Genomic DNA, 27,908 nt, shown 5'->3' with positions numbered 1-27,908 from the left:
TCCAGCACTAATCCTTCAGTGCAGCCTATATTAGTAACACTAGTACCACTGTGACAGGAGTGTCACACTGTTACATTCCTGTAGACCGATGAATAAAAGCCCACTTACAGCACATTGGTTTTTTTGCATGTATATACAGACACAAGAAAGGATGCGCTATAAGTGGTTTTTAGTATTTGTGTGTATATATACACCCATAAACAATTTCAGTGCTCCTCCGCTCTACAGTCAGGTTTTATTTTGATTATGAATGCTGTTTACAAGTAATGCATTCAGGCAAAGTGTGAATAGCACGCCATTTGTGCAATTGCTCTGAGTGTTTCTCAGCTGTCTTCAAAAGCAGAGGATGGAGAGGGTGTCACCTAGTCCTGCCCAAGGTAGATTCAGCTGTTTTGGAGTCTTTCCTGGCCAGCATTTGGTTAATGTGCTTTTTAAGATCTCATGTTTTGAAGACTCATCTTCGGGTCCTCTATCCATACCTTGGAAAATTTGGTCTCTAGCATCTAACGTAGGTAAACCAGTGAGAAATAACTAAAAGATAACAAACAGTAAAGGAGGGGGGGAGAAATCCGTTAAAAGCCTGTGCTGCGTCACAGTCTTATTTTTTTCACAATTGTTTGACCTGCCATTTAATCAGCGCTATGTAAACAATGGTGTTACTGCCTTCACTTGTAGGAGCAAGATTAGCATATTAAGTATTAATTATAGAGAGTCATCAACAAGTCATCTGTTCTGCTCATTCAGCAGTAATGAACATAAGCACTTGCTGCTTTGGAAAGCACAGCATTAGCTGAACTCCACATAAGCATTTGCATTCTAGTGGCTCTGCCTACATGGTGTTCTCAAAGTGCATCAAGGTTTTGGTGAGTATCAAGTGCCATGTGCTGTAAAGTGATGTGCTCAGACAAAATTTCAAAGGCAGGCATCTTAATTGTGGGTGAAAAAGGTACAAGGGACGTAACCATGATAATTGATGAGGCACTATGTGTGCATTTTGAGGGATTTATGTACAGAATGTATTCCCACAAATTTTCTGTGTGAAATGAATATTACACACTTGGAAACTTGAGCCAGAAGCATTTGAATCTGTTTTAAAGTGAAATCGTTGGAATATCAGAATTTAACTCTGACCTGCTCACTAGTGAAGAAAGAGTTCTTCCTCTGCCCATGTCTAGTAGTAAAATATTTTCCCAAGGAGTGTGTGGGAAACCTTCCAGCAAATAATTATGGGTTAACTTGCCTGGAGAAGGCATTTATTTCCAACCTTTATGATTTTTTTATGCCCTGAACCAATAAGGTTGTATTTCTTTCTTGAGACCAGCTGAGTTTTTGGTCATACCTTGTGGAAGTTATATTTTTACCAGGCTGTAGATATATGTATAAAAAGGAAAATAATAATAATAGTAATAAAAAATTAAAGACTTTAAATTCCCTAGTGTCTTGGGGTAAGTAAAATAGAGTTCTAGAGCTAAAGTCCGAACTCCACTGAAACAACGCAGCAACTTTATTTGGGTAAAGTGAAAAATATTTAAATCTGAGCAAGAGTCAGGTTAGGATATGGTTTCCTTTGCTCTGCTGAACAAATATACTGATGCAGATTCATGCTTGTAATCTCTTGCTGTTAGTATTTCTTTCTCCAAATAATTCCTGATATATAGCTGTGATTACAATTTACATCATCAAGACATCAGAGAGAAGGAAAGCATAAGTTCATGAATGTTAAGAAAGTGCTAAGACCTTGCAAGTTTTACTGAGTAAAGATCAGGACTGTGATGGGTCAGAACTTATTATGCTCATACAAGTTGTGTAAAGGCTGAACATAGTGCCTTACTCCTTTCTAGGAAAAGAATTTATTACTACTCTAGGTGGGAGCAGTTACAAGTTCTTTGGCTATTCCATATGACTATAGGAAATCAGAGATAGAAGCTGGTATAAAAGAGCAGAATAATGTAGTATCCCTGACAAGAATCACCAGCATTACTTGTCATTCTACGTAAAGAAGGAGGATGTGTTATAATAAGGTCCACTACATCCTAGGTATGAGAATATTTTGAGACATACATACTCTTTCAGCAAGGCCCTTGCAGTGATGCAGAGAGGACAAAGGTGTGTAAGTTAGAAAAATGACTTGGTGTTGCTTAATCAATAAATTAGTGGGGGAAGTATTTTGGCAGATATTTGGAGAAGTCTCTCTAATCTTTTGAGTCTTGAAGGCAGTGCTTCTTAGCTGTGTTCTCACATTGACAAAGTAACTGACAGCCTTCTGTGTCTGTTGGCAGCTAGTTTTATCTTAAAAAGGATTTAAGAATCACTGGGACTTTTTTTCAACTACACCTTGTCTCCAAGGTTTTACTTTCTCATGTGCTCAGTGAGTTTAAAATTTCAGGGTGATGGACAGTTGCAGCTGGTGAGTCTCAGCTTCATTTAGCTAAGTCTGGGTTTGGCTATGGGTTAAATCAGCTCTGGAAGAGGTAAGCAGCGTGTGCCTATACAAGCCATACAATCTGCTCTGCTTGCTGCAACCTCGTGCTGTGCAAAGAGATTGCTCTCAAATGTTAAAATATCCCCAAATAGTGCTTACAACTCCCTGTCAGAACAGCAAGGCGAGGGAGGAGATGGGCTATGGTGGCACTCTTCCTAGAGGGAAGAGTGACCCAGGATGGAACAATAGCTCTGTTATTTCAGAGCTAGTCCATTTGGTAGTAGGCATTATCAAAAAGAGGAGTGACAGTCCCATCTTTCCACTCAATGAGGATCTCTCCATGCCTCAAGGAAGGGGAGCGAGATGGTGGAAGGTATGTCTGGGGACCTCTTCTTAAGGGAGATGGCTCCCGTAAGTCAGCTCTGCTGCTGTTTGCTGGGGAGCTCTTCAGAGCAGAGAGGATTTTCTTCTTCCTAGGAGAAGAGAGAAGAGTATGCATAACTGCATCTGGCTGTCTCTTGGCTGCTTCTCCGTGTGAACTGGATCAGCAATCATTGTGCCCAAATTCTCTGAACCTTCTGGGATGCCACAAGGTGTGTGAGGGAGAAGGAGCCAACATCAGTGGTTGCATTTGTGTGAGATAATGAATAGAGGGGAGAAACAGGGTGGCAGAGAGAAGAAGTCATCTAGGATGACATCATGGGTAAGCAGACCCAGCTGCTGAGAGCCAGACACGTCAGGTGTGGGATTGGGAAGCATACCGAGGTGAAGACTTCTGTTTTGAAATGCTCTATAGGGAGGTGGCAAACTGAATTAATCTTAATCTCACTCACTTGTTGTAATGAACATTGAGTGTCAGTATTATTAATCCCAGTATGAATGCCAAGGGGCTGAGGACCAGCATGGCCGTCTTCCAGTTGGTGCCTGGAAAGGATATCATAAAAAGCAATCATGCGTTTGTTCTGCCTATCCCAGTACTTATAAAATAGATATGATTGCTACAAAAAACACCTACAAAGTCCCTGAAGACTTGCAGATTTATCCATAATATCAACACCTTACAGCTGAAATACACTGCAGAGAACCCCTCTATTGAAAATGGCCACATAAAGGTTTCCTTTCTTGCTAGGAAGATGGTACCTATTCATGCTTCTCTGCTCTGCAGCAATTTGATATGAAATAAGGAGGACTGGGGGAAGGCACAAGGGCTAGTGGGTGTCTGTTTCTCCTGTTGAGTTGGGACAAAGCATTTGCATGTTTTTACTCAATTTTGCGCTCTAGACCTCAGGAGATTAATTTAGTCTGTAAAAGGAGATTTTCTGACAAGTAATTTGGTGGCCTTGTTCCCTACTGAGCATCCTCAGCATTACCCAGGGGAACGTAGCTCTGTATTGGTGGGAAGGTCAGGGGCATTGATGAACCTTCATCTTAGGGTCTCATCCTCCTCTGGCTAATTCCTGGACCTACCTGCAAGTCTGGCCCCAGCATTTTTCCCTCGATTTCCGTGGTGCTTTTTAGAGTGATCGTGGGACACATCTGGGGAAAGAAGCAGAGAGGCTCAGATTAGCAGATTCCACTGTTGTACTTGAGGAAGACCCAAGTTGCTCCTGAGGCTGCAGCATAACCACAGATCACCTTTGTATGGAGCCAGAAAGGAAAAGGGAACTTTGGTGTTCCTCACTGTTCCACAGCCACAGATATTTTTTGTTCCTAAAATACCTGATGGCTGTGCCTCCAGGCTAAGACTGTGACCATATCACTGAACTGCTTGCCAAGGCAAACATCTCAACAAATTGTGTGAGAGCTAAGGCTTGAACCGCTCAGTGGTACACATGGAGGTTCTTCAGGAATCTCTACATGCCACTCACACTTTCCTTCCTGATGTTCATACATACATACTCAGAAAAGAGAAGTGCTCACCCTCATTTACTGGGAGATGTGCCTGTTTGGTCTTCACTGGAGACACTGTGCTGTTAAATTTGTTAGCCAGAGGCTGATCAGTCAAGCCCACAGAAGATTCTCTGTCCATGGCATCAATCTTTGATGAATCAATGGTTTTAGCTTGGAAGGAAATAAAGCAAAGATGTGTGATTATAATTTACGTTTTGTACAGTAACCTGGGTATGCACAATGCCTGGAAAGGGAGGAGAGACCAGCCCTGCTGTGTTAGTCCTCCACCCTGCAATGCAAATGGGATGTAGTGCTGTAGTGATCACCTCCTCCCATGTATGGGGGGTCTCAGTTCTCACAGATTTTAAAAGATGAAATGAACCTCTCTGAACTGAATCCACAGCCAAAGCAGAGCTTGTTTTCTGGTGGTCTAAAAAGTGTAGCACAACACCAGCTATTGAATGAGGTGTGAGGAAGAGACAAGCAGAACTGTAGTTAAGCATCACAGGTATTACCAACACAGCAGGTGAAGAAATGGTCGTAAATAGTCCATACCTCCTGCAAGGCTCAATGGCATCGTTTGCCTTTCCAGTCTTAATGTAGAAGTAGGGTACGTGGGGAGGCATCCAGTAGCTAGAAGGAAGGTTGGGGGAAGTCTTGTGGCAGCAGTAGTCAACCTTCTCATGCACTGATGCATGTGGGAAGATCAAGAAACTCATATCTGAAGGGCTCCCAACTGCTTATCTTAACATCATCCCTTCCTGTGGCATAAGCATCCACAGGTACAGGGGTGTAATTTATTGAGAAAATAACCCACTGAAGTAAAAGTTGTCTGTTGATGGTCAACAGAAACTTGAATAAGAGAGGCCTAAACAAATGCAGAGGACTTTGATGTTGTTACTGAGTAGTCAGAGGTTCCCTCCAGTAGACTCTGAACCATGGGCTTGATAGGAAAATGATCTGTTTGCACAAGACACACTAACTGGGACAACCCGATTTAAAGCCTGCTGTATGTTTACTGTCATAGCCTTATTTGGGGAGCCTGGCTCCGAGGCAGCCCTAGGAAGCCAGGAACATTGCCTTGGGGAATGTAAATGCCCTTTTCACATGCCTTTTTCCCATATCTTGAATGTTCCACGCATTTCCTAGCCTATATTTAACTAGATTATTATGGTATCTAATTTGTACTGGCTGTATTTACCTTCATGTTAAACAAACACTAACACTTGTGACTATTGGTTTGTGGTAATTACATGTTCTAGTTGGCTAATTAAAAACCTCATTAAAAAGACCAGCTTATCTGCACATGACAACCAAAAAAAAGCCTGTTGTATCCCATTTTATTTAGAATTAGATATAACCTCTTTGTGCCAAAACGTTATACTCACAATCCATTTGCGTATGCCAACCAGATAAATCATATTTTCTCTTTACTCATTTTTACAAAGATCAAAATCTCACTGTGGCCATCAGGACTTAAGGTAAGGAATAGCCTCATGTATGTAAATAATTTCCCCTGAGGAAGGATGGGACCCTCATCACCTGTAGAGTGGACAAACACAGAAGAGTAATTACAAAAGCCTGCTCTTTTCTGTCCCTGGAGTCTATGAAGGGAGAGGAGGGGAGGAACTGAGTGTGATTTTCAGATCTCAGTTCTACACAAAACTTCACAAGAAAAGTCCTCGAACCACCTTCCTTAGCGTAAGTGACTAAATGAAGGGGAGAAAGAGACTGGACCGTGATGGCCTTCACTGGCCATCTGACAAATGATGACAGTCGTGTCTTGTGCAATGACTATGCCTGATATGAATTAGCCTGGTTTCTAACACCTAACGCCAAGACGGCCAGACTTTGTGGGCCCAGTGTAGGCAGAGGATAGTGAAGATTCATGAAGGCAGAGATTATTCTTCTTAGCAGAGATGAAGGCCACAAAACTGATAACATAAACCAGATTTTTTTAATAATTTTTAATTTAATAAAAAAAAAAATTTAATAATTTTTGGTGTCATGTTCTATTTCTTCTTAATGCAAGGGGAGAGCAGCACATTGACTAACTCCCACTACTTGCTGTGTTTTCACTCATCTCTTTATGGTTACATCAGGCACCAGGAGCGAGGATCAGTTTTGATGATCATGAGAGTATGGGATGAAGGTTAAGACTGTGGTTTCTTTAGTGACGTGCACTTTTGGGGTCTGGCAGGGGATAATTGTAACGTATTGCTTAGAAACTGAAACAACAATTTTTCATTTCAAATATTGCTGTTTCTCAGTAGTTCATTCAGGTTTAAAAGAGGCTTTCAGCTGCTTTCAGTTTTCTTGTTACCAAAAATAACATCCCAAAGCACTAAAAGCCCCTTCAAATTCTTAAGTTCCTGAATTTATGGGGCTTTCTTTGTTGTTTTAGACTTGAGAGGCTCAAGCAATTAAAATTATTCTTAGGTACGGGCACCATACAGATGTGCTTTCAAAAATACTTGACTTTCTGGAAAACCCTGAACAGCAACTACTGGAAAGTGTGGTACCAAGTAGCTGGGCTGAGTTGGAGCCGTTTGCTTTCTTTCCAATGGGGAAAAATGACCATGAGTTAGAATGACAGAGGCAAGCCTGGTGTTAGGTATCTTGGGTGACAACTAAGGTTAGATGTTATCTGATGCTAAATCTACCTCATCTTACTTTCATAGCTCCACACCCATGTGTCTACGGCTTGTTGCGTTGGTTTACTGGCCCTCAGAGCTGCTGTGTGGGCAGCAGAACAGATGGTTTCATCTGCTGAAGTCTTCCACCTGCTGTACTTGTCCTTCTGCCTTGAGACAAAGACCTTGTGGCCTCCATCCTTGGTGCTGAGGTGGAGCCCCAAGCTCTGTAGGGTCAAGTGTCCCTTCTTGCTGCAGGACCATGCTTGGCGTTCCCAGTCCCCGCAGGGCTCCAGCTTGACCAACGCGTACTCCAGTGTCTTGTGGGCTGACAGGCATTGCTTTGTTTGAAGGCTAATGATGGTCCTGGTGGCGGCGTCCCAGCTCCACTGCTGCTGCTGGGAGTGCACCTTGCAGTTGGTCAGGCTGATGCTGTTGGTCTTGTGGTGGGAGATGCGAATGCACTTTTCCAGCCGGGTGTTCCTTATGAGGAAGCCTTGTCCCTCTGCTACTGTGGTACAATCAGAGCATGGTTTAGTACTGTGCATGTCCAAGGCAAATGCATTTTCTGAGCACCAGACATTGTAAAAGCATTGGGGAAGGGGAGGAATGTCCCACCAGTCCTTTCCTGGGTGGGCATGCCTAGAGAAAGAGTTTCCACAGCTTCCTAGTTCCTCAGAATGACATTTCTTTTAAATACTGGGTGTGCAAATAGCCAAGAGCAATACTAGAGAAAAATAACAATGGCATAAATAACGCATGTAACTTGTGGGGAAAACCTCACATTCCAACAGTTGTACTGTTATGAAGTACCTACCTTATATAATTGTATATTTAGTTCAATATTTCAGCCGATGGTAGCTTTAGATACATACCCATCTTCCTTAGATCTTCCTTCCCTCCCTCCAAGATAATAAGATGGTTTGGGTTTTTTTGTTCCTATCAGAATCAAAACTTTTTTATAAAAAAGCAGTTGAAATCTCTGAATTCCCCAGAAGCTATTGATCTGGAGCCCGTTAGTCCACCTTGGGCTACTGTTTCCATTAAATGGCTTCTAGTCATATTCCAACAACTCTGGAATAAAACCATAACCCATCAGAATTCTGGAGGTACTCGGCTGACACAACTCATGTAGGTATTGAAATAGGCTGGGGTTTAGCACAACTGACATTGATCTGTGCTCCCCAGGCTTGAAGGTATCACTTTGAAGGATCCTTTTATAAGAGAGAGACAGTACAGCTGCCCCCCAACAGACACGCTATTTGAAGCAATTTCTGTACTTGTTGCTTTTAATAGCAACGGGTCTCAACATCTCTGATAACTTGGGATGGATGTCATCCTGCTAGCTGAACAATTACCCCTATTTTCAGTACAAAATCATCAGGTGTGGCCTGTCAACATCCTGACCAAAATGTTAAATGCTAAACCATCTGCCACTGATGTGGGTGTACCTTCTGCTGTGTATTTTATGCCTAAGACAGTGGGACAGAAATAAACGATTCAAGTTTCTATAAATTCTGAGATATCTTTTAATTTTCATTACAATAACACATGGTAACTCCCAGCTTTTGCATTATTTTTTTTCCTCTTTTCCCCAGGAGTCAGAATTATAAAAGACCCATCAGCATATTGAGCGTAAAGAGTAAGAGGAGACTGAAAAGTGATGTTAGACAAGAACACTGATGTTTATCTATACAACTATTCCTGCAGTTTCCTCTCCCAAAGCAAAGAACAATACTTTTCCCTGGCAACAAGTATTTGGCTCAGTGCATGAAAAAAATAATGACAGTGTAAACAGAAGCCGGAACACAATACCAAGAATATGAATAATAGCTTAAAAGAGCTCTCATAGAATCATATAATAGCTTGGGTTGGAAGAGACCTTAAAGATCATCCATTTTCAGCCCCCTGCCATGAGCAGGGATGCCTCCCACTAGGTCAGGCTGCCCAAGACCCCATCCAGCCTGGCCTTGAACACTTCCAGGGATGGGGCACCCACAGTTTCCTGGGCAACCTGTGCCAGTGCCTCACCACCCTCATGGTGAAGAAATCCTTCCTTGTATCTAGTCTAAATCTGTCCCTCTCCAGTTTATACCCGTTCCCCCTCATGCTATCACCACAAGCCTTTAGGAACACTCCCTCCCCAGCTTTCTTGTAGCCCCTTTCAGGTACTGGAAAGTCACTGTAAGGTCTCCTCAGAGCCTTCTCTTCTCCAGGCTGAACAGCCCCAACTCTCTCAGCCTGTCCTCATATGGGAGGTGCTCCAGCCCTCTGATCATCTTTGTAGCACTTGTCAGGACCCGCTAATACCTCCACTTTGCTGTGATCACTGTCAATTTACTCCATCTCTTTGTTCCAGTCAGTGGGTGAAATCTCTCTTTTAATTCACAGCAATCAAGTTTCTTAAGGACTTAGGTAGCAGACTCTTACCAAAAGCCTGTTGCAAACCTAAGCACAAGGTCTAGATCAGCTCATTATGTTTATTTACTCATCGATTCCACCACAGATGTCAGGCATTCACTCTACAAAAGCTGTATTGACTCTTCTCCTACTTATCTGTGTGTCAGCAAATTCTATTCTTTGTCTCTACTGACTTGCAGAAATCAAACCTAGTGACCTGTGTTTCATCAGACTGTGCAAGGATCTCTTTTAAGATGGACTTAATTGTAAGAACACAGTTTTTTAGTGCTGACGCTGCTCTAGGACAGAATTTACCTGCTCCTTAGAAGCGTAAATAAAAATGTCATCTTTACTTTCCTGTAACTCACTGTGAATGCCATCTGGGCTGGTCATTTACCACAGATTATTTATTTTGCCCTAAAACTTCCTCTGTTGCCAATTCTGTTTATAACATTCTTCAGACTGCAGGGAGTGGCTGCTGTGTGAGGATCTCCCTGACCATGTCTGAAGTGGACACCAGCACCAATAACCCATTCAGCCTCTCAACCCATCCCTGCCTTGCCAGTCCTTCTTATATTTACATCAGTTAGTTTTTGGCCTCCTGGTCCCCACCAAGTTCCTACTTCTGATACATCTGGAAACTTCTATTAGTAGTTTTTTTAATGCTCTCTCTGGGTTACTCCTCTAAATCTTTTTCTCATAAGTTTTATTACGTTTTTTTTTTGTAATTAAATATGCCAGGATCTCTCATTTTTTGGTTTGGTTTTTTTTTTTACTTTTTCTTGCTTGGAAATTACTGTCCATTTGAAAGTTTCATTTTAAAAAAAAAATGACACTGTTGCTGTTTAACCCAGCTGGCAGATTTGTGTTTTGTTTTCTGTGTATGATCCCTAGTAGTATACATTCCCCTCTAAAGAATCACTGTGTAACCTACACATTAGCAGCAAGCATTGCATGCGTCCATATTACCTACCAGCCCTTTCTCCTTTTGAGCTGCTCCTTTCTACCAGCTTTCTTGGTTTTATGCTGGTCTCAGTTTTGAGAAGCTCTCCTCACTGAAGGTCCAGGAACCTCCACACTACAACTGGAGTGCTTTCCTTTGAGATTTGTGCAGCTCAGCATGGTATGACACAAAGTAATTAACAGATTTTTATCTTCACACTGTACCTCAGGTCCAAAAGACTGACCGTGATTTTGCGGCTTGGAAACAGAGGTCTAGCTAAACTTTGCTTGGTTTGACATTACATGGAAGAGTAGCAGCAAAGCTGGAGCCATAATCCTTCTCCTCTGAACCGTGGTCTGATTGTCTTGCCTACTAACAGTGATGTTGAGTTCCTAGTCAGGCTGGCTAGCCTGACAGCAGGATTTTCCTTGTGATGTTTTGTGATCCCTGCCAAGATGTGAGCCTGTTTCCTTCATACAGGTTCACCATCCACTACCCATCCATTATTCATTTCCTGATGTTGAGAAGTTGATATCTAAGTGAACAACTTAAAATTGGGTACAGGTAACTGTCAGCATTGCACATTGAATCATAGAATGGTTTGGGTTGGAAGGGACCTCAAAGATCATCCAGTTCCAACCCGCCTGCCATAGGTGGGGACACCTTCCACTAGGTCTGCTTGGTCAAAGCCTCATCCAACCTCATCTTAGACACCTCCAGCAGTGGGGCCTTCAAGTGGTAGACCCACAGATGAAGCTGGGGAATATTTACCTTGGGATACACACCAGGTTCTGAGAATCCTTACTCAGGAGGCAAAATGACTTTTTTCCTTAACACAGCCAAGTCCCACTCTCCGGTAGCCCTGCAAATAAGGCTATCCGCCCTAACATTTTGGGAATGCTAATCTGGAGCAGGCAGAGCATCCAGTGTATTCCCTGGGGAGGGGACTAACTGTGTCTGGAAAATGCCAGCCTTACCCACAGAACATGAGTAGATGCCTGCTTTGAGCTGCTCATGCTTGAACATTTTGGCCTCTTCGTATTTTTAGGAACAAAGTAAACAATTTCTAGCAAAGGCACTTGATGCCAGCTTGTTTGTTCTGTGATACTGTCACTGTGCCTGGTTAGAAGAAAGAAAAGCAAGCAAATATAGTCCCCTGCCTCTCTGCAGCACGGCCACCCTTGGGACATGCTGTTCCTTGTAGGATTAGCAGCAAAACCCATGCAGTATTCCTAATTAAGGTAATGCCACCAGAAGAGCCTTGGTTACCAGTAATCCCAATCTGGCTAAGAAACTTTAGGCTTTTTTAAAGCAATGCCTGTGACAGCTTGATCAAAGTTATTTTGCAAATTGTATGGGTGTGGGTTGCTCCACTTAAAGGCTCTGCAGAAGGGAGGGGTAAGTCAGAGCTGAGCAAGCACAGGTTCTCAGAACACTGCAGGTTTCACACAGAACACTGCACGGGGAACCTCAGCATTGGGTTTTGCTGGTTTTGCCTTCCCTGATGGGCTTCCTAAGTCTTGGCAAAATCCTTTGATTAGCTCAGTTTCTCTTGGCAAGTAGGTGTTTTCTGTAGTGAAAAAAACGACCACTGAGTCACAGTTAGGAAATTACCTTTTCCTGTCTCTGCTTGTCCTCAAAGGCACTTACCCATCTGCAGCAACCACGGCAGCTCTCACGGGGACTGCTTTGTGGGGACGTCCTAAAGCTCAGGAGAGCTCCCAAATACAGCTCTTCTTAGGTACCACCGTATGCAGGTCATCCTGAGTCATGCCGCCTGTGCCCACTGTGGCTTGGAGAAAAGTCTCCAAGCTGTCTCTGTGGCTTCCACCCAAAATGAGCACAGCACTAGGGGTACATGTACTGTTACTGAGAAACCTTGCCACAGCCTGACTTATGGTAAGACAAGCCAGAGGGTTTCCTGCTCTGGTTTATCTGCCTCCACTGTTTGCTACTCCAGATGATCCTATCTTGTCTACGGAGCATGCACCCGTGAAGACTGACCCATGATGTTCTTGTATACATTACGTATGTCTGCTTCTTTGCATAACTCCTCCTGAATATCAGCTCTCCCAGGATTTAGGGTCCCCTTATTGATCTGTTGCTGTAGTTCCAGGTGCATCAGGTGGGAAAAGGGTTTGGAAGACTGCCATCATCTCAAGTTGCCCTGCCAGCAATTTGGTCTTTGCCCTGTTTCTAAAAACAGCTGCCAAGAGATTCTAGCTCCTACCAGAAATGGCCCCAGCCCAGAAGTAATAAAACTAACCAGGGAATGTGGGGAAAGGAATCTTTAGCTACTCAGACACTGTGGTAATGGGGATAACACTATTTCTTACCCTGGTACTGCTTATGGGACCTTCTCCCTGGAGGCGAACACAGCCTCTGCTGCTCTGGGTCTCACACTGGTAATGCAGAGCTACCACTCTCTTCTATCCACATCCATGACAAGGATTCAAATTCAGGACTTGGTGTAGAGTAGGGCTTTTGTAGCCCACCTACAAAGACATTGGAGGAAGGCAGAAGAGACTTTCATGTAACTGTGATAGCATCAAGAAGAATTTGCTGCAATGGCCTAAAGTTTTCATATCCTGCCGTGATGCCTTTTCCAAATAGGAGGGAAAGTTGTTTCTGAGCTGCCCTGTCCCCCAGGTCCCAGCAGGCTGCTTCCACCTCCTATAGAGGGTCAGAACCAGGTAGCAATGAGAAGTAGCAGTAGCAGAAGAGGGAAGCTCCCAGTTAAGGCAAGAATTTCCCTGTGCAGATGGAGCTTGGTAGAAGATGTTGCCCTGCAGGATCACTTGCAGGAATATTACATTGAAACTAACAGAAGCAAGCAGCTTGAGACGCTATTGTGTGTGGACAAACAAGGCCCTGAATAAGTGAGTAGGAGCAAGCCTGAATGCAGTCCAGCAAGAATTCTTTCTCATAAGATGATCTCCCTCCATCCAAGGGAGCAAGCCCCTCTTTGCTGCTTGAACAAGAAACCAGCCCAGGGCCATGGGATGAGGAAATTAAAAACACCTGAAAGACACTTGCTATTGTTAGAGAGGTGTGGTGACCCTAATATTTTTGGTTAAAGGCAGGAAATCCAAATGTGCACAGGGAAGCACTGACTTTATCTCTTTTGCCTGAGTTTGCACTCAAGACCAGCATGGCAGGAGATGAGATTACGTATTTTTTGCAAAATTTGCCGTTGACTAGAACAAACGTTTGCATTATTTCAAGCCAGAGTGGATGGGGCTTTGGGCAACCTGATCTAGTGGAAGGTTTCCCTGCCCATGGCAGGGGGATTGGAATGAGAGGATCTTTAAGGTCCCTTCCAACCCAAACTATTCTATGATTCTCTGATTATTTTGTTCTAGTTCTCCCTCAGCCTGCAACTGTGCTTACTTAGATATAAAGTTTAGAGACACTTATGTACATGACAGGTCAGAGGATGTGGCCAATCTATGTATGGATGATGCTAGTTGGAACTTGGTGATCCCTTGTTCGTGAGCAAACAAGTGTCTGCCCATCAGGCCCAGCAGAACAGGCAGAACAGGAGCTGGGTGAGCAGCTACATGGCAACTGGGAGCTCTGGGTTTATGGGAGTACAATTTCCATCACTTTGGGCAGTGGATCAGCTCCTATCAAGCTGTGTCATTTTTACGATGAAGTCAACAAAACCTACTGGTAGCTGCCAGCAATTACCTGGCAAACGACTTGTCAGTGCAAGTACTTGATTGCAAGTACTTCTTGGTCTGCACTCAGATTGTTTTCCAGTCTCTCCAAGAGTACTTCCCAGCTGTTGCATCTGGCAGTCACAGTGGGCTGTGTATTTTTTCTCTACCATCTCTTCTTTTTTAATAAAGTCTTTCTTTCGGTTCATCAACAAGGCTTCATATAATTCCATGTTATTGCAAGGTCCACTTTTGACCAGATATCTCAGCATAGACCTCGAAGAGAGCAGAGCAACCATAGGAATAGAAGGAAGGTTTTGGCATGGAAAAACACATGAATAATGATAGGAAGCAGGGGAGGTTGGTGAAGTCAACACAAAGCTGATGTAGGGAAAACCAGGCCCTGGGGGGACACAATGGAGGTTTATAAAATCCAGAGAGGTCTGGAGAGAATGGGCAGGGTCTGACTGAACAAGAAGTGATCCCAGATGGAATAAGGAGGACCAAGGGAAGACTCAAAGCATGCAGGAGTTGGCTCTGCACCCAGCAGCCATGCATCCTTGCTGCCAGGGAAAGCCTGCACAAACTAAGGGAGGAGATCTCATAGCTGTCAGGAAATCCCCCAAGCAGAAAGTAGTTGGAGACTGGAAAAGTATATGGGGGAGAAGTGTCAGATAAGCTTGATCTTTGACTCTTCCATGGGAGATGCTTGCAGGGTCAGGGAGCAGCCAACAGTGCACATGGGCTCAGGGAGGAAAAGAGTGGCCCTTGGGATATGGGATGGGGCCAGGATGCCAAGCAGAGCCACTGCCAGCCTCATACTCAGTGCAATGACATTTAAGAATCAGCATTTAATGTGGTATTATTTCAGCAATTTCCTTTCTTCTTGTATGTTCACAGACCCTACTGGTGCCCAAATCCCCACCACTCATCATTCCTCACCAGGTTGCCACTAAGCTTGACTTCTTAAGAAAGCAATTAAAGTCCCTCTCTGCTTGCAGGGACTTTCCAAAGAAACCACTCTCAGCATCAGCTTAGGCAATTCCAGAATTTCCAGTTTACAGCAGGAAACCAAACCCTCAAAGGTCTGTTGAGAGCAAGCACCTCTGTCCTGCTGAGCTTTAAAGTCAGCAATTCTAGGCAGGATGGGATGGGGGGAGTCTGCATAGGGGAGAGATCAGCCCCAAGGAAGAACGTATTTGCCTTCTGCTCTTTGACCTTGCTTTGGGCATTGCCAGGTATTGGAAGATAAAGATAATTGTTACCTTATTAGCGGTCTGGCTGAAATACACCAAAAGCATTCACTGGAAAGTGAATGAAAAGTGTGGAAATGTCCTGTGATCCTCCTTAATTTACTCATAAAACGTAGCAGTAAAGAATCACTTTCTTCTAACACCAGAAAAGACATGTATTACAGTGAGAGAAAGAGTGAGATTGTGAAGGCTGTTCTGCTCTCCTGGCATCCCACAATGGTGTCAACTCGAGGTCCTAACAGAATCTCCTGTAACTTTTAATTAACAGATGCAAATATCTCCTCACTCCTCACTAGTTCAGTAACGTACCCTTAGCCCAGGGCTTTCAAAAAAGAGAGATTCAATTCAAGTAAGTGGATTTTCTTTCACTGGAAAGAATTGGGGGAGGGAGGGGGGAGGGCAGTAAATGAAGCAAAAGCTGAATGTGTAGGACCACAAACCACCACTTTGACCTGGCTGCAGAGTAAATGAAGGGCTAACTGCTCAAAGCAGCCCATGGAGCACACAGTTTATGGAGAAGGGAATGGAAAGTAAAAGGGCTGGAAGGAACGTCCTATGAGAAGTAGCTAAGGACTTTGGGCTTGTCTAGTTTGGATAAAAGAAGGCTGAGGTGAGACCTCACTGCTCTCTGCAGCTCCCAGAAGAGGGGAAGTGGAGAGAGGGGAAGACTGAGCTCTTCTCCCTGGTATCCAGTGATGTGACATGTGGGAATGGTTCAAAGATGCACCAGGGTAGGTCTAGACTGACATTAGGAAGCATTTCTTCACCAACAGATGGTTGGTGCCCCAAGCCTATCTGTGTTTCAGAGGCTTTTGTACAATGCCCTTAATAACATGCTTTAACTTGGTCAGCCCTGAAGTGGTCAGAAGGTTGGCTCATTGCACGTCCCTCCCAAAAGTCTACTATGTGACATAGTCTATAGAATAGACTATACAATAACCTATTCTATTCTAGACACTATGGTCAGAGCTACCAGTCTGAGGTTTGTCTTTGTGGAACAAACATCCCAGCTGTGCAGCCTGAATAGTTGTAGTCCTCTGGACTAGGGAGCTTGAAAAACTCTCAGCAGGTAAAGTGCAAAACAGCAAGGCTGTTCTCCTTGCATCTTCAGGGACTGAATGAACCTTGAAGCACTTCAGGGATTTATTTCAATGAGTCTCTTTCAACCTGACAACTCAAGCATAATAAAAAGTGAATTACTTATCATCTCAGGGGCTTTGCCGTTTTCTAAAGAAAAGAGATGCTGCCCACTGCCCATGATGAGGTGGGTGAGACTGTGGGTAGCATTGCTTTAGCTCTTCCAGATGATGCTCAGCAGGACTTCTGCTTTCCTCACCTACCCATGTATGCCAAAAGCCAAAGGTTCTTGGATTTAAAATCCTACTGTGTACAGGTAGGATACAGATTTCAAGCCACCTCAGCAAGTAACACGAGCAACTAATAAGTTTGCTCTGTGGTGATGAGTAGTGCAGCTCTTCATCACGTTCCACTCCCAGCTGCCCACCACACGAGCAGGACTAACACGACAAGGTCCTGCTCCCTTTCCCACCACCTCTTCCATGTACCAGCAGGCTCTGATCTCACTCACCTCTGCATGGAAAGAGCGGTCAGGGCAGGGATCAAACACACTGCTGGGGAGATCACTTAGTGCCTGCCTCACACCCAGAGCAGTTTCTTCATCTGTTCCTCTTAGCAGTTTAAAAGCACTTTATAAAAGCATCCAGCGTGATGCCATGGTGTCCCTGGCCAAGCCATCCCAGCACCTTGCCAGCCTGTCCCTCATTCTCCTGTACCCTGCCTTTAATCCCATTTTAAATCCTGCCTTGAAATGCACCCACAGACACTTCTTTTACAGGTACTGATTGCAGAGCTTTGCAGCCCAAGCAACACTTCAGCAGGAAAGCAGATTGAAACCTGGAGGGCAGTTCACTCCCCACTTTCCAACTACCCCAAAGGAGAAAAAACTTACCCTCAAGCCAAGGAAGGAGGCAAATACAGCTCAGGCTCAGCCTGAAAAGTTCCATGGTCTGCCAGCACAGCAGGGGTGAAGGAGCCCCCAAAGCCTCTTGCCCGTGAGGAGTGCCTGGAAGCTTGGTTTTTCGTTTCCTCTGTCATTCACAGCAGAAAATCCTGCTGTGAAGATAAAAACTCTTTTGTCTTAGTGCTGGAGGCTTGGCAGCTGGCTTATCAGCAAAGGATCAGCCTGGAGATGCAGTCCCACTCAGTCGTTATCCCATAGGAGAAAACATATGACGAGCCAGGATAGGGGGGACACTGGACTGAGATGCTCGCAGCCACCGAGCTCTGCTCCTTAGCAGCCACGGTTGCTCCCAGCACTGACAGCTGAATGCTAAGCAGGCTGGCTGGCTGCCTTTGCCAGGGCTGGGAGTGGAGGAGAACGCAGGGCTAGCCTAGCGAGAAAAGGCAAAGTTCGGAGTGCGTGGAGGGGCGTGGGATGTGCCTGCTGAAACCATGCTCTCAGCCATCACAGGGCTGTTCCCTCTTAATGGAGAATTAGCTCTGCTGAGATGAATTCAGGCACCATTATAGGTCACAGTGGAGATAAACACTTGGCAAACCATTTGTGGGGGATCTGGAGCTGAACGGTGATGGGATGGGGATCAAAATTCTGGCTGGGGAGCTGAGTGCTGCTGCAGGGTTGCTCAGGTGGAGTTTGGCTTTTCATGTATCAGTTTGGCCTCTGCACAGCGGGAAAACCACACATCCCTTCCAGAGGGACAGGAGTAAAGGTTTTCAGGTGAAATAGCACAGGGGAAGCCAGAGACAGAATTTTGCTAGTAAGATGCTTCCATTCAGCCACAACTTTTCTGCACTTCTCTGTCCCACCTGCTCTCTGGGTCCTTCTCACCCAGATGTATAATTAACCCTTTTGGATAAAAACTTGCAAAAGTGATCTCTTCACTTTTCCTGTTGGTGTCCAGTGCACCAATGTCACACCTTCCATCTCTGCCTGTGAGACCAGGAATTCCTTTGAGAGCTGGCATTGACTTTGTTAGTGGCCAAGCTGTCAAATGAAAACAGCACAGTGTCAGCATCCACGCAAGAGAACAGGCTTGGATCAGATCCTTGCAAAGGTGCAGTTCCCTCTGTGCTCAGCCCTGCACTGACGGCTCCCAGCTTCCCCCATCTCAAAGGAGGGATCTGTCTTCTTCCCAGGAGGATAAGGATACAGTGAAGGATATCCTTCTGTCAAACAAAAGGGAAGGTTGGGGCAAGTTCTTGCGTGGGTGATTTTGTTCCTGTCTGGCTATAGCATTGTGCTCAAGAAAAATACCACAGAACTGGTTTCTTTGGGATTACTGGCTTCTTTTCTCCATGGAAACAGTCAAGTTGCACAAAATACCAGGCATTTATAATTTAAAACCACACAGATATTAAATTCTCCCCTGCATGACTGGCATGAAAATGTAAATGCTCTCCACTGCATTCGCTGAGTGAGCATGTCTCTCTCAAAGGAGAAGGAGAGGGAAGAGCTTGGGGTGGAGGTGTCTCCCCATCTGATGGAGAGTGTCCCCAGTTGTCCTGGAAGACTGGGGAAGTCCCACTGGACTGGAGGCTGGCTGATGTTGTGCCCATCTACAAGAAGGGTCGCAGGGAGGATCCAGGGAACTACAGGCCTGTCAGTCTGACCTCAGTGCCAGGGAAAGTCATGGAACAGGTGATCTTGAGTGCTATCATGAAGCACATGCAAGACAACCGGGTGATCAGGCCCAGTCAACATGGGTTCACAAAAGGCAGGTCTTGCCAGACTAACCTGATCGCCTTCTATGCCAAAGTCACTCGGCTGCTGGACGAGGGAAAGGCTGGGGATGTATCTTCCTGGACTTCAGTAAAGCCTTTGACACAGTTTCTCACAGCATTCTGCTTCAGAAACTGTCACCTCTGGCCTGGACAGGCGCACACTCTCCTGGGTGGAAAACTGGTTGGCTGGCCGGGCCCAGAGAGTGGTGGGAAATGGTGTGAAATCCAGCTGGAGGCCAGTGACAAGTGGGGTTCCCCAGGGCTCAGTGCTGGGTCCAGCCCTGTTCAATGTCTTTATCAATGACCTGGATGAAGGCATCGAGTGCGCCCTTAGCAAGTTTGCGGACGACACTAAGCTGGGTGGAAGTGTTGATCTGCTGGAGGGTAGAGAAGCTCTGCAAAGGGATCTGGACAGGCTGGACCGCTGGGCTAAGACCAACGCCATGAGGTTTAACAAGGCCAAATGCCGGGTCCTGCACTTGGGGCACAACAACCCTGTGCAGCTACAGACTAGGAGAAGTCTGTCTAGAAAGCTGCCTGGAGGAGAAGGACCTGGGGGTGTTGGTTGACAACCGACTGAACATGAGCCAGCAGTGGCCCAGGTGGCCAAGAAGGCCAATGGCATCTTGGCTTGGATCAGAAACGGCGTGACCAGCAGGCCCTGGGAGGTTCTTCTCCCTCTGTACTCGGCACTGGTGAGACCGCACCTCGAATCCTGTGTTCGGTTCTGGGCCCCTCACCACAAGAAGGATGTTGAGGCTCTGGAGCGAGTCCAGAGAAGAGCAACAAAGCTGGTGAAGGGGCTGGAGAACAGGCCTTATGAGGAGCGGCTGAGAGAGCTGGGGTTGTTTAGCCTGGAGAAGAGGAGGCTGAGGGGAGACCTCATTGCTCTCTACAACTACCTGAAAGGAGGTTGTGGATAGGAGGGTGCTGGCCTCTTCTCCCAAGTGACAGGGGACAGGACAAGAGGGAATGGCCTCAAGCTCCGCCAGGGGAGGTTTAGGCTGGACGTTAGGAAAAAATTCTTTACAGAAAGGGTCATTGGGCACTGGAACAGGCTGCCCAGGGAGGTGGTTGATTCGCCTTCCCTGGAGGTGTTTAAGGCACGGGTGGACGAGGTGCTGAGGGATATGGTTTAGTGTTTGATAGGAACGGTTGGACTCGATGATCCGGTGGGTCTCTTCCAACCTGGTTATTCTGTGATTCTGTGATTCTGTTACAGCAAATAGTCTGATGAAAAGATCACTGTACTCTTCTACTATGGATCCTGCTATTGCTCCAGCCCTAGGAGCTGCTGCATCTCCCAGGTTTCTCCTGGAAACCCCCTCCATTCATTTCACACAAGGGAAACTGAGGCACAGGGAGAATATGATCTGCCTGAAGCCATGAACTCTCTCTCTCAGCTCCTGAATCCCAGAGTTGTCAAAATCCACTGGGCTCCAGTTGCTTTTTAGCACGCAGAAAGCCTTTCCCTGTGTGTACCAGGAAGGTGCCCTCTTCCTGCCAGGCTGGGGGCTGTCAGGGGTCTTTGCTCCAGCTTTAGCATGGGAAGGACTGTGCAGGGTCAGGCTATAGGTCTACCCCCCAAGTCTGAGTCAAACAGGGACTCACAGAGGATGCCAAGGGAAAATAAAGAATACTGTAAACGTGTCCACTGCTCTAGTCCTGACAATTTCATCTCAGGATTTCCCAGTCACAGTGTGTTTAGCAGCTCTCCTGCTTCTGTGTCATGGACAGCTCAGATTTTGCCTTAGGCAAGTGCAGTCACCTCCTTGGGGAGAATGATCGCGTCCTCATTCCCACCACTTCTGTTCCTTCTGCAGATATTTAACTTAGTCAGGTCTTTACCTCTTATTGTGAGTCTCCTCTGGTCCTGTTGGGGCTTTTTAAACTCTGTGCAAAGCCTGTTGAAAATCGAGGCATTTTCTTCTCCAGGATGTGATTTCAGCTTTTGAAGGGTATCTTCTTGAAAAAAAACCATTTCCCACCTGCAACTCAAGACTGTATCCAAAGGCAATTTTCCCCCCGCCCCGTCTTTGGCAATGCCTCAATGAGATACAGGATGTTCCGGCTGCCACTGAACCAGACAGACCAAAATGAATCAGTTGAACAGCAGTCACTGAGATTTTTAGGATTTCAGACACATCTTTGGCCTTATTTCTTATACATGCAAGAAAGTATTTGCATATAAAATTACTCTGTAGCCTTAGTGTCCTTTCTTCTGTGACGCGTTGGCTTGCTTACAGCATGACATAGCCTTGTGTGTAGAGATGCCTTCTTCAAATTGTTTCCACAGCTTTTCCCAGGCTGACCTTAGGAGACAGCAAGCTGCTTTCCAGCTGTGGTCTCTCCCACACAGAGCAGGATAGTCCTATAAGTGCTGTCTCTTGGTCACATAATTTCCACATCTGGTTAATCCTTGCTGACCAGAGTCCTGCATAGCAGCCTTGCTCTTGGCTCCATCATCAGTTTGATGAGTGCATTGCTTTTCCCTCTTCATTTTGTAGCTCATGGTGAATTTAGTTGAAGTGATGAGCAAGTGAAACTTCGTCTTCTGACAGAGACACGGTGTTACCCACCACGTCTTCAAACACAGCTGTCACTCACCAGCCACCCAAAAGCAGCTCTGTCTGCTGTGGCACTGACACTGCTTTCTGGCACATGGCACCTGGGAGAGCAAGCAGGGCCATATATCTTGCAAACCTAAAATCTGAGGGATGCTTATGTGAACAGCACAGCCACTCATTGGGCTTTCACCCCAGCCTTGGAGCCATCAAGGCTCTTTACTGAGCTTAAAATCAGAGCTCATCTGGTGCCCTCAGTGTCAACCCAGAACACGGACAGCAAAACTTGCACACAGTCCCTGAGGTGAGAAAGGATGGGGCTCTGTGGGGCTCTCTGGTTGTCCAGTATTTTGGGGAGGATAACCTTCTTTGGGCAGAGATGGAAATAGTCACTAGCATCGTTGTCAACTGTCTGACCTTTTTCAGGTTCTTCCACCTGGGTTCCTGGTTCAAAGTGCTTGTGAAAGGATCAGCTTCAGCCATGTAGATGTTACAGTGATTCCAGAGGGAGCGATGAAGATGAACAGAGGGCTGGAACACCTCCTGTAAGAAGACAGGCTGAGAGAGCTGGGGTTGTTCAGCCTGGAGAAGGCTGTGGGTAGACCTTATAGCAGCCTTCCAGTACATAAGGGTCCTACAGGAAGGCTGGGGAGAGGCTCTTCATCAGGGAGTGCATGGATAGGACTGAGGGGGAACAGCTTTAAACTGAAAGAGGGGAGATTTAGATTAGATGTTAGAAAAAATTATTTTCCTGTGAGGGTGGTGAGGCACAGGCACAGGTTGCCCAGAAAAGTCATGGATGCTCTGTCCCTGGAGGTGCTGAAGGCCAGGCTGGATTAGGTTCTGAGCTACCTGATCCAGTGGGAGGTGTCCCTGCCTATGGAAGGTGGTTGGAACTGGATGATCTTTAAAGTCCCTTCCAACCCACACCATTCTATGATTCTGTGATTCTATGCTGGGTAGTTTCTGGAAATCCCAGAGAAGTCTCACTTGCTTATGAATAAATATCCAATCACATCCCTCTGGCTGTGGGCTGGCACTAACCATGATTCATTCCTCCATCCACATCCATTTTGATGATGGGCTTTCATTGACCATGTTGAAGCTGGGTAAGTGCTGAGACAATCTGTGGGATCTGGCCATTGAGTGGTTGTCTCTGCGGTGAAACTTTTGATCGCAGCAAAGTAAAGATCCTGCATTGCCAAGATGGGATGCAAGGTGGTTCCAGAAGAGGGACATGAAGATGATCAGAGGGCTGAAGCACCTCTGCTCTGAAGAAAGGCTGAGAGATCTGGGGTTGTCCAGTCTGAAGGAGGCTTTGCGGAGACCTATAGAAGCCTTCCAATACCTGAAGAGGCTACAGGAAGGCTGGGGAAGGAATATTTACAAGGGTGTGGAGTGACAGGATGACAGCGAATGGCTTTAAATTGGAAGGGGAAAGGTTTAGATAAGACGTGGGGAAGAAATTCTTCATGATGACAGTGCTGAGGCACTGGCACGTGTTGCCCAGGGAAGGTGTTGGTGCCCCATCCCTGGAGGTGTTCAAGGCCAGTTTGGATGGAGCCTTGAGCAGCCTGATCTGGTGGGAGGTGTCCCTGCCCATGGCAGGGGGGTTGGAACTGGATGAACTTTAAGGTCCCATTGAACCTAAGCCATTCTATGATTCTATGTAGTGGAGCTGGTTTGGAGTAACACAGCATCTCCAGAGATGTGTGGGTTACGTGTGGTCCTTACAGCCTTGCTCCTATGTGAGCAGCAGGCTGAGACTTTGGGGAGAACAGAGCAGATGCCCTCAGCCTGCCCGAGCATCTCATCTCCTACTGTGGGTCCAGCAGTCCTGCAAGAAGTTCCAGAGGGACAGGTATGAGTAAATTGCCCAGAATCCCTCATCCTAGCAGATAGTCAGCTTAACCCATGCAGAGCCTGAAGCATCCCTCAGGGACCTACTGGCAATCTGGGAATCTTGCATGGCTGGTCTCTGGCTGACTCTCACAAGAAAATAGCAACCAAGGGTAGTCCATCTCCTAGGTGAAAGCCTCCAAGCACTGGGCCTCTTTATCTCACTGCTGTTGCAGGCTGCTTCCAAGGGCTCCCTCTATAAGCAGAGCCTCCAGCTGAGCCTGGGTTTAAGTGGGAGGAAGCACAGCTCACACTCAGGTCCGTTCCTGTCTTATTCCTTCAGCTGGCATGAGCCCGGCTAACCAACTTCGTTCAGAGCAGCCTAAGATAAGAGCACCATTTTTTTCCCTAGTTTTTCTCGTATTTCCACTCTTCTCCAGCTTGCTCATACAATTGCAGCTGCAGCACACAATGACCTTTTTTAATCCTTGCCTGAACTTTGTTTATTGCTCTCTGCTCGGTTTGCTTGTTCATCAAAGGAAAGCACTTCAAAAACTCCCTGGAACTTGTTGCAAGCACTGATCCTGATGCAACAGGGTCTGACGGGCTCAGTACTGCTCAGGGGATGCCCAGTGACCTATCACTCCGCAGTCCTGGGATAAACCTGGAAGCACTCTCTTAGTTCCACCCTAGGCTACTGGCTCAGCAGATGGAGCTCCTTCCTAAGGATGCGGCTCAGCGTGCAGCAAAATGCTGTGGTCACTGTTTGTGGCTTGGAACAGCGCAAGGACACTGCAGAAGTTCAGAGGTCAGAGAGAGCCCCAAAAGTGGGAAAAAGTTGATTTCACAGGTTTTTTCCTGCCAGCTTGGAAAGGAGGAGTTTGTTCGCATGAGAGGATGGGAGTGGGATTTTCCAGTGCCTGCTCCTATAGCAGTTAGGACTGAAAGACCTGCACAGGTCTGCTTTATTCCCAGTACTGAGGGACTGGGATTCTCTGGATAAGGAAAAAGCCCGGGTGATATTTCTGCTCCAGACCAGGGCTGGATTTGCGTGGCTCCAGGGGGCTTAGAGCACTGTCAGGCTTGCCTTGGAGTACAAGCTTTGCAGCAGCACTTGGTACAGGCACAAGCCAGCTGGGTCTGTGCAGCCACCTTCACGACGAGATGAAGTAAAACCCCCCAGGCATCAGGAGCAGTGGTGAGCAGTGCAGAGACCCCCAGATCAGCGCTGCTGCCAGAAATAAGCCTGCTCAGAGCAGTCTGATGGGTGTGAGCTGGTGTAGGTCTCTCCATGCTGCTGGTACATTCCTGCAGGACAGACACATGCCTCCCTGCAGCTCAGACTCAGCTGTTGAAACAGGATTAATATGAACCAAGCTGCTGTTTCAGCCCAAGGACCTGGTTGAGATCCTCACAAACCAAGGGTTGAGGCGGTAAAGCCAGCCTTCACTGTTGTCATTATTGGAGCTACCAGGAATTGCTTGAAGCCCAGGGCTGGGGTGAAGGGTGCAGGTAGTTCTGTGGCTCATATTCTCCCTGCTTTGGGGCACAGTTGAGTTTGATTTCTTTTTCCCAGCTCTTAGGAGGAGCAGAATGACACACCACTCCAGGGGACAGACTCTGGCCACATCTAGGGATGTTGGTCCCCTGACCTACACCACACAGACTGCAGAGTGTCCTTGGCAACCTGATCTTACCCTCTGCATCCATGCCCCAGCAACTACACCTTTACATTAAGCCTTGCTGGCTCTGTAGCAAAACTGTGGCAGTTCATGAGATAAGCTTGGCTACTCCTCAGTCCACCTCCTTGACTGCAGACGTAGTAGATACCTCTTTTCTCATGTTGTCTATAAACACAGCAAATCTCCCCTGGGACCATTTTAGCAATGAATCCCTGTACAATTCCTGCATGTGCCAGACTGCTATGGGAAATGAGAGCTGTTGGGAATGGCTTTGTTCTTTGTGTGTGTTTTCTGTTAAAACATTGGAAACGGTTTAAAAGGGCTTGGTAAATGATTAAACGGTTCTTGCAGAGTTTGACAGGGCAATGCTTTGTTTATGGTCATGACTTATAGCTACTTATAGCGCTTTCTGCTATAACATGTCATGTACTCTCCTACAAGTGCCTGATAGTAACTCCTAAGTGTTTGATAACCTGTTATAAAAGGACTCTTAATATAGAAAACTATTCCTTAATTTGAAGACAGATTTGTTTCCTGGGGGGCTGCTGGACGAACGATGCTCTCCCTGCACCAGCAGACAGGTAAATGCATTAGAAAGGCAAAAGTCTGAGGATTCCAGTGATGCATAGCTGGGAGTTGGACCAAGGTCTGACAAACTTGTGCCACATGTGTCAAGAGATCAGGGGGGTTTCTAAGGATAGATTGGCTCTTCAGGAGTCTCTGAGGGTAGGTAAGCAAAGGGGTTTAGGTGAATTGCTGCCCTTCGAGCTGGCTGATGTGTTTCAGCACTTGAAACCCTTGCTTAGCTCCTGTTTGACTCTAAGAGGGTCTAAAGTCCTGGCTCATGTTGTGCATGTCACATTGTGTATGTCAATGTTTAATCTGTGCGTGCTCAGGGCTGCTTAGATCCTTGGGGTGAGGAATCCTAGCTTCTTTTAGAGAAAGACCTGGGGGACTGATGGGGCAAGACCCATATCAGATTGGCATATAATAAACAAGCCCAAATAAAATACAGTATGCCCACATCCCTGGGACATCTGGCTTTCAGGATGCTCCAGGAGCATTCTACCCATCCTTGCTTGGAAGTTGTTGCAATTAGTGTGGGTTAGTTTAGTCTTGACTGGAGCAGAGAGGCTTCACAAGGCCTGGTTAAATATTCATGAGGAAGGGATGCTGTGATGCTATAACCCCATGGATGGAGAAAAGAAAAGGCTGGATCTGGACTCTGGGCTACCAATGTGCACCCTTTGCCAAGACTCCTTCTCATTGCCTTCAGGCAGTGCTCAGGCATTGCTTCAGGCAGTGCTCAGATGTTTAATGCTTTCATAAGACATAAGCTTTGAAGGGCAAGAGTTTGCAGCTTCAGAGACTCCCTTACCCTGGTGGGATCTCTCCCAGAAATCCCATTATCATCCTGCTCTGCCTCCCAGTGGGCCAGCACCTGCTGCTTCCCACCTGCTGACCCCATCTCCCAGGTGGCACATCTCCTCCACGAAGGGCAGGGCTGGGATACCAATGCAGCATCCTGACACATTACAGGAGGCAGAAAACCCAAAATGCCCTGGGGATAGGACAGCTTGTCCCAGAAGTCTTGACTCCCTTGAGTACTGTCTTTCTGACACTGATCTTCTGCCCTCGGAATAAACTGAGGGATTTAAAGTGATTGCCTAGGCAAGAAATCACTGCGTAGAAATCTGAGGAACTTCCTGCATATCCTTTATTCATGACTTTGGGGTCCCAAAGTCCCTGTGGTGTTTTCTTTTTTTAATATGTTGCTATTTTTTATATATGTCTGTGTGTGTACATATATATATATATAAGGCAGAAGTCCTGAAAACCTTGCTTCCCTTTCCCTTGCTTATTTTTTCACATTGGAAAATGGTGGGGCTCATCTTAAAGGAAAGTCCTTTCTGGGGCGGGGGGGGCGGAATGGAAGGAGAGGAAGAAGAGGAGGAAAGCTCTGAGGGTGGCAACCAAGGACTGACCCCAGCACATAAAAACATCTTCAAAGCAAAGAGGTTGTTTTGCAAAAACACCAGAGTTTTGCCGGAAACCACCGGAGCTGGAGCTGCAAAGCTGTGTCAGAAGCCTGGCCAGCACCAGGGAGGCTGCCAGGTCTGACCTCTTTGGGGCTGGCAGAATGTCCTGAGTGCACGGGTAACCAAGTCTGCTCCCCGAAATCACCCCTGTCATGGGTCATCAGCATTTTGGGGCAGCAGCAGCCTTCCTACTCTCACCCCTACCCCAGACAAAGTTCACACAGGAAGGCTTTAATCCACCCTGTCTCTTTTTCACAGCAAATCCTCGCTTACCCTGAGACTGAATCACAAAAACTAACTTGGTGGTTCATTCGGGTGGCTGGAAGACTGCTGCGATCAAGCCCAAACGTGGTGACCTCTGATATTTTCAGTGGCTCCCTGGGCATCTTATAATCTCTGTATACTTAGATATTGATGTCATGGCAGTGCGGGTAAATATGCCTGGCATGTATGGCTCTGCATGGCTTGGATAAGCAAACTGGCTCCTTTTCCCCTTCTCCGTACAGGTGGCTCCTGCAAATTTTCATCATGTCAGATCACACAGACCCCAGGATGGGGCCACGGAAGCTGGGAGTCCAGTTGCACAGAGTGCATTGCCTTAAGCCACCTGCCTCAGATTCCCCTACTTGTTTTTGGTGGCATTGGATGCTGTTTCAGATGCTGTGAGCTGCACTGGCTTGGTGATGCTTGATGCAGCTGGAACGTGTGTTGTCTTCTTGTGTATTTCCCAGCAAACCAAAGTTTTGATGTAGTCCTGATCTTGCTACAATTTCAGTTTAACATCCCCATTCCCATACTCTGTGCCAAACATGGCACTGTAGC

The 27,908-nt window shown here is 46.2% G+C and overlaps 3 protein-coding genes across 9 annotated transcripts in view; all 3 read right to left on the bottom strand.

Moving 5' to 3' along the window:
- The window catches only part of UBAP2 (ubiquitin associated protein 2), a 365,909-nt gene that overhangs the window by 261,782 nt on the left and 76,219 nt on the right, over positions 1 to 27,908 (bottom strand). The gene's annotated exons all lie outside the window — the stretch shown is intronic.
- The window catches only part of LOC138733575 (myogenesis-regulating glycosidase-like), a 69,562-nt gene that overhangs the window by 22,337 nt on the left and 19,317 nt on the right, over positions 1 to 27,908 (bottom strand). The window lies entirely within an intron of this gene.
- On the bottom strand, positions 37 to 17,657 carry LOC138733585 (uncharacterized). Of its 2 annotated transcripts, none has more exons than XM_069880950.1 (6): positions 17,170 to 17,657; positions 6,986 to 7,453; positions 4,343 to 4,483; positions 3,890 to 3,958; positions 3,256 to 3,346; positions 37 to 2,895 (listed from the first exon to the last, which is right to left on the bottom strand). In XM_069880950.1, the coding sequence occupies exons 1-6, from the start codon at positions 17,222 to 17,224 to the stop codon at positions 2,688 to 2,690; spliced, it is 1,032 nt and encodes a 343-aa protein (XP_069737051.1). In that variant the 5' UTR covers positions 17,225 to 17,657; the 3' UTR covers positions 37 to 2,687. The 2 variants fall into 2 exon arrangements, with proteins under 2 accessions (XP_069737051.1, XP_069737049.1); XM_069880948.1 differs by having other exon boundaries at positions 6,986 to 7,456; positions 17,170 to 17,656.

The sequence above is a fragment of the Phaenicophaeus curvirostris genome, chromosome Z, assembly GCF_032191515.1.
Source record: "Phaenicophaeus curvirostris isolate KB17595 chromosome Z, BPBGC_Pcur_1.0, whole genome shotgun sequence".
Classification (NCBI taxonomy): Eukaryota; Metazoa; Chordata; class Aves; order Cuculiformes; family Cuculidae; genus Phaenicophaeus; species Phaenicophaeus curvirostris.
Note: the sequence above shows the minus strand (reverse complement) of the source record. Positions and strands in the feature narration are given on the sequence as shown.